This window comes from Rhincodon typus, chromosome 10 (assembly GCF_021869965.1).
Source record: "Rhincodon typus isolate 14 chromosome 10, sRhiTyp1.1, whole genome shotgun sequence".
In the NCBI taxonomy this organism is placed as follows: Eukaryota; Metazoa; Chordata; class Chondrichthyes; order Orectolobiformes; family Rhincodontidae; genus Rhincodon; species Rhincodon typus.
The window spans coordinates 14,601,438-14,608,379 of NC_063341.1; the positions used below are offsets into that span (position 1 = coordinate 14,601,438).

Consider the following 6,942-nt stretch of genomic DNA (forward strand, 5'->3'; position numbering starts at 1 on the left):
TGAGGATGATGGTCAATCCCCTAGAGCACCACCACTAGCAATGGTCATTCCTGGAATTACATCATCCAAGGAGAGGGCACCCACAAGGATTTATTGATTTCTTTGGGGAAACCAGACAGTTGTGTTATGGTGCATATTTGGCATGTTAGGACCAAGGTGGCCACTTGCACCCCAGGGGGCCCTTCTGTAGGACAGGGAACTTCCATCATGGAGAAACAATCCTGTGAGACCACTGTAAGATTGCCAGGGTTTATCTGACAGGCTTCCCACCTGATGGCAAATGCCCCTGATATGGGCAAAATGGTTAGGGCCAGGAAGTGGCCTTTAGGTGGCTCAATTGGCCACTACTGACAATATGGAATGGCAGCTGGCAGTCTCCTGACACCTTCCCTACTATCGTTTCAGCCCTACTCCCTTGAATTTAGCTCACGCCCTGCCATTTTGGAAGGGTACTGGAGAGGATCTTTTAAGCATGTATTTCGACAGGAGCTTTTAAACATGTATTTCCCATCAGAGTCCTTTCCTCTCTGCAATTAAGCTGTTAACTTGGGGTCAAGAACCAGTGACAGATTTACTGACAATATGAATGAACACTTGGGCACAGAATCTCAACGTTGAGAAACTGAATTCTTTTTTCTCAAGGCTATTTTTGGACTTCATCCTCTGTGGTGATATAAGTTGACCCAACTTATTATAAGCATGTGCTGGCAGATTAATATAGCTTGTTGTCTAAGTAAACAGAATTACACAAGGGAAATGCAATTATGTTAGTCTGCTGGTTTTGTCATGTTTTTGAATGCAAATTGGGTTTCTAAGCAACCACTTGGATCCACATGCTACTGAATATCTCAATAATCCTCGTAAGATCATTGATGAGGTACTTCAATAACCTCAGTGGAATACCTCAGCAATCTCTCTCAAACGCATCAATCACTCCAATGAGTGACCTCAACAATCTCAGTGGAATAAGTCAACAGCCCCAATATGTGTCAGTAAAGTACTTTAAAAGCAGTAGTTAGAAGCTTCACTGAAAGAGGACAATTAATTTTACACTCTAACTTTGACAATCATATGAGGAAATTGGATCACTTTTATTATTACTAATTACAAACAGTTTGAGTTTTTTTTAGTAATGATAACTTTTTAATTACGGCTCTCAAAAATGACAATTCATTTTTAATATCTGCATGCCATTTTAGGATTCTGGGTAATTACTCGAGAGCAGCTTTAGAGAATAAATTATGGCTTTTAGCAAAGGCCATTGATTTCACAAAAGTTTTGTGTTGTGCAATATTAACCATCACAGAAATTAATGACTGGATTAATCACAAGTTATTAGGACTTTGCTGATAATGGTTCAGAACCTGATGGCTTATATATCCATCTAAGTGCTTCTGGTTGCTAGGATTTGGCTTTGTTTTGAAGCTAATTCTCTAACACTGACTATTGATAACTGAATGAATCGAGCATGATTTTTTTTAAATAACTACTTACGTTTATGAGATATTAGTTGTAGCAAAGATTCACTCCATTCTTTCACTTCTTCATAATGGAGTCTATTCAGACAAAGAAAAAGAAAATATATCCATTAGGGACAAAATGTTTCATTTATTTAAATAAACAAAATCTTTTCACAGAATTGACTGTGATTATCTTCAAGTGGTGAGTGCTGATGAGGTGGTTGTGTAAGATAAACCTGAGCCCATTGCTTAAATTGTTGACTTGTCCAACATATGCCCTGTTGGGCCAGAATTTCTCCCGCCATGTGTCTTCATGTGGCCAGCAGGCCAGTGTTCGTAATACAAGTGACAGGTCTAAACAGAACTATTCCTCTAATCACAGGCCATCTCTCTTATGATTGTTGCTGATGGGGGCTGGGGAGAGTGTGAGGTGGAGGAGGACAGTGTATGTGGGTGATGGAAGAGTGAGAGAGTGGGGAGGGATTTTGTGTGTAAGGGAGAATGTATGAAGTATAGGTGTTGTAGGGGGATCGTCATTTGGGGGGTGCGGGTGCGGGGGCGGGAGAGAGAATGAGTGCAAACTCAGAGATTGGGAATGAGCTGGGCATGCATGCACACTGCTTCCCATCCTAATCCACCTCCCTTTCCACTAATCTTTCCACATATAGTTGGTTGGAAGGTCAAGTAAACCCAGGGTGAAAACCAAACTGCTTCTGTACTCCGCCCTTGTAAGAGTAATGCTGAGGCCAAGTAGGAGTGCTCACCATTGAAGGTGAATGCAAGTTCAGTGTTAGCTAGACCCCAGACCCCTCCACCTTCCTTGAAGACCAGAAATGGATATGTTCTTTAGCACATAGAAAATGGATGTCACATCTTTTTTCAGTAACCATTCTAGTAAGAACTTGTCAATTTGCAACAAAATTCAATATGTAAATCACTCTTTTAAAGGCTTGTTGTGTTAATAGCCATCCAGATCCCAGGAGTTGAAATGTTTAATGTAGCATTAAGATTAGGTCTCCATTGTGTTGGGTCCAGGAACTAGTGTAATATTTTACCATCGGGGTATCTGGGGCAGCATTGATACTTAGAACAGCGAAGAAAAAGAATAATCAACAATTGGAAAAATGTCGCTCTCGCATTAGTTACCCTCTTTCTGCTCTGGTTGAGGTGGCAGCAAAACATTCATTATCTGGCCTCAGGCAACAAATGTCCAGTTCGGTGAGGTACCAGTGAACTCTTACCTTCACTTTGTAAGAAGGTGACACAAGATGGTCAAAGTCAGAAGCCACACAACATCAGGTTATAGCCCAACAGGTTCATTTGAAATTACAAGCGTTAAGTCACCTGACGAAGGAGCAGCGCTACGATAGCTTGTGATTCAAATGAACCTGTTGGACTATAATCTGATGTCATGTGACTTCTGATTTTGTCCACCCCAGTCTAACACTAGCACCTTCACATCACAGAAGATGGAAAATACGACTTTTTTCACTTGTTGAATAATTGGTGGTATTGGTTCAAACAGCACTATGAGACAGGTAAATGAGCAGGTAGACAGTAACAGCAGGATCAGGAGTGTACTAATTATTGCAAATAGTACAGAGTAATCGCTAGATGCATCCTTTGTCTAGGCTGCTATGATGGAAAGTGACAAAAGCATCTGGTCCTAATCCGAAATGTCAACTTTCCCGCTCCTCTGATGCTGCCTGGCCTGCTATGTTCCTCCAGCACCACACTGCGTTATCTCTGGTCATGTGATGATATCCAGGTTTCTGCCTTATCTGCATGTTGAGTTTGTTTTAAGGTGATATCGCTCTTAAACTGATAATATGCCAATTAACACGTAGGAAAACATGACCCTATATGTAAGAGATGTGCTGTCATCCAGTGAACTAGGCAATTGATGTTGGAGGAGGAAGTGTAGGTAAGAATAAAGTCAAGTTCCACTCCATCCTGTCCACTGAATTTTTTTCTTGTTCTGACTTACAAGCTTTCGGTAACGTGAATAAAATCAATTCTACCTGATATTTTAATATTGACTCTTTCTGCTGGCAGGAATTTGTGAATGATTAATCTTTTGACTGGGGCTCGAGGGTGGATTTGCAACTACGGTTAACAGCTGGCTAAGGGAGATCAAAGGAGATGACAAAAATGAATAATGCATGATCCAAAAGGCTTGCTCGTCATCACTGAAGTTAGCAGGGATTCACAACACATCTTGTGTTGGAAGCAAGAAACGAAAATAATGGACAGATTAATTTCATTTGCCTATTGCATCTACGGATCTCATGATAAGGAATATTTCAAAGCTGGGCATTGCACGTTGTCTGAGCTGGTTTCAAGGAGGAAATTACCTGTGTGTGTCACCTGTTTTGTCCTTCTTGATGAACGTTGAACTGTGATCACTCAATGTCTCTGCCTTTGGCAACAAGAAGCCCAGACGATGTTTCATGTCCTTTGCACTGTTCAGAATCAACATAAATGTGATTAAGAAAAGGATGCCTAGTATACATAGATTACAAATATCTCACAGTCCTGACACTGAACTGCTACGCAAACTCAACTAAGTACCATGCATAAGTAAATATACCAGTGATAAAGCTTTCTAATGAACATATAGTATATGCTATACCTATTGAAACAATAGTTTTGGCTACAATATAAGACACAATTTTTTTCAGCTGTCAGTTTATTTTTAAAGAACAACATGGAGCAGCACTTTATAAGAAATTGCCAGACCCATACAGGGGCTATTGCCGGGAGGAGTAACTGAATCAAGTGGTGATAGCTTTGACTATCAGGGAATAAAAACTATTCCAGGAAAGATCAGTTTTTTTTAATTTCCATGGTTTGGGGCTTTTATTACTGTTAATGCCAGCCCTTTATTAAACCCTAAATCAAAGTCAATGCAGAAATAATTTTCTTACATTGATTATTTTCATCCATTACATTCAAGCTTTCAAGGAACCGGTAACAAATTCATGAAATTAAACAATATTGCAGCAGGCAAGAGTAATAAAAGGTGTTCCAAAAAAATACTCCACACTCTTATATAACATGAGCAGTCACGGCAATAATAGCTATGATATACAAATTGTGATGACCAAAACCTTTTTGATCTGAATTCCCTTCTTTTTAAAATTGATCTTTTTACAGCAAACTGAAAGAAACTGAGCAGGTCTCAGCACCATTCAGCTCTTTGTGTCCTTTTCATATATATGGTGAATTGCTAATTCCAACAACCCTGTCGCAAACTTCCCCGTTTCTTTCTCTTTTAAAATCTACTTGCTCGGTCATTTAAAGTTCATGAAATACACACACATCACACTCATTCAAGTTGTATTTCTTGAAACAAAATGTTAAGTAACATTGCTGGAAATAGAAGCACAAAAAGAGATCTGAAAACCGTATAGTTAAAGACATACCTTCTTAGGCAAGTAGCTGGCAGGGCGGCTAGTCCTTTGCACATGTTGCTATTTTTCAGACTTTGCTGTCTAGTGTCAGTTGTTAAGCAGTGCTTCTTTTTGTTTTTGGGTTCTGATGCAGCTGTCAGCAGTAACAGGGCTTTTATATGATCTGCTCAATGGACCGGGGCCAAACAGCTGGCCAATGACAGCCACTGCAGTAAACCGGCAGTGATGACGACTAATAGCTAAAATCAACAGTCAAAAAAAGCATGATGCACTGAACAGCAGCAATTTGTTTCTCTTACCATAAATTACAACCCTGAACGGTGTCCCAACACCTTTGAGAAGCAGTATGTTATCACTGGATTTTCCCCAAAGAAAATGACATACGCTCTGAACCTAGAAACAACAAGGAACTTAATAAAATTCCTTGCTCTTAATCATTTCATACTAGGTTTGTTTGTAATACTCACCTACGATGTTAAAAGCGCAAGACAAATATATATCAGTCGACTAAATATTTCCGTGGTGCTTAAATCTCTGCAATGTCTTAATTTCAAAACTGATTCATCAAAACCCAACAAGGCTTTCCTTTTACAAACCTTTGTCTTCGACTAAGAAGTACTTTGAATTGATTATTCACTCTCTTCATTTCCTATGTGCCAGGTAATCCATTACCAGAAAATCATTTTTAACTCCTTGATGGCCAAGCTAATATTATTCTGTGGTATCCCAAGATAGGGTGATGCACACAACTGTACCTTTTGGTATGTTAGGAATCAAATTCATAGGATGCCCATTTTATTGATTGAATTATGTCTACTTGGAAATGACCCGTCCTTATCGTAGCTATATATTGTTCAAGAAAGAAGAATTTTTATATGTATAAAATAAAATCTCAATATATTCTAGTATCTCATAATTACAGAATTTTTAAGGAAGCCACTTAGCCCTTTGTGCCTGCCCCAGTTCTATTATCTCTTAAATAAAGAATTGCATTCCTATATTCTACCTAATCACTGGTACAGATTGAATTGCAAATTGGGGGATAGATGGAATTAAAATACAGGGCACCTATAATCTTAATAAATGGCAGAACATGAGGGGCTGAATGATCTTCTACTGATCTCAAATGTTAGTAAGAATACATTACATAAAATAAGCCCTTTGCAGTGTGCATGTGCTCCATAAACTAGAGGATACTCTGTTTTAAACCATACAATTATCAAGGCTTCAGTAATTTACTGTTGTACATCTTATAGATGGAATAGCAGTCAAGCAGCACCATTCTCAAGCTTCTTTAGTGTTTGAGCTCCACCATCCAGGCAAATAGAGAGTTATCCATCATACTCCTGGTTTGCGCCTTGTAAATTGTGGGAAGACTTCAAGGGAGTCAGGAAGATGCTGCAGAGGAAACTGGCATTTATAAAAGGAATGCACAAGGAAATAGATGGACGGCACGGTGGCTCAGTGGTTAGCATTACTGCCTCATGGTGCCAGGGACCTGAGTTTGATTCCACCCCCAGGGGACTGTGTGTGGAGTTTGCACGTTCTCCCCGTGTCTGCGTGGGTTTCCTCCGGGTGCTCCGGTTTTCTCCAACAGTCGAAAGATGTGCAGGTTAGGTGGATTGGTCATGCTAAATTACCCATTGCATCCAGGGATGTGCAAGCTAAGTGGATTGGCCACAATTGGTGCAGGGTTACAGGGATAGGATAGGGTTCTGTGTCTGGGTGGGATGCTGTTTGAAGGGTTGGTGTGACTTGATGGGGCTAATGTCCTCTTCCACACTGTAGGGATTCTATGATTCTAGATGGGAGTGATTTGATCACGTTAGAATGATAATCAGGGGGTGTAGAAACAGTTGGAGGGTGTGGTAGATTGTGCGATTAGCTAAGGAATGTTGGCATGTGGTGTGAGGAGATGATTATGATTTTTAAAAAGCGGGTGGTACAAGTTGTAAAAGTGACATACAAGGGCTTGGGAATATTGGGAGTGATGTGTCAGTGCTGTAGAACTGCTGGGAAGTGGAAAGTTGAACACTGTTTTGAAGCTTCGAAGTTCTGAAGAAGGGTCA

General features: G+C 40.0%; 1 protein-coding gene across 1 annotated transcript in view; it reads right to left on the bottom strand.

Moving 5' to 3' along the window:
- LOC109928944 (regulator of G-protein signaling 4-like) overlaps positions 1-4,995 on the bottom strand; it is a 10,782-nt gene extending 5,787 nt beyond the window's left edge. The window contains exons 1-3 of the mRNA XM_020528874.2: positions 4,886-4,995; positions 3,815-3,922; positions 1,495-1,556 (exon numbers count right to left, since the gene is read on the bottom strand). Coding sequence (XP_020384463.1) covers positions 1,495-1,556; positions 3,815-3,922; positions 4,886-4,929 — 214 coding nt within the window. The 5' untranslated portion in view covers positions 4,930-4,995. The remainder of the gene's footprint in view (positions 1-1,494; positions 1,557-3,814; positions 3,923-4,885) is intronic.
- Positions 4,996-6,942: the final 1,947 nt, after the last annotated feature.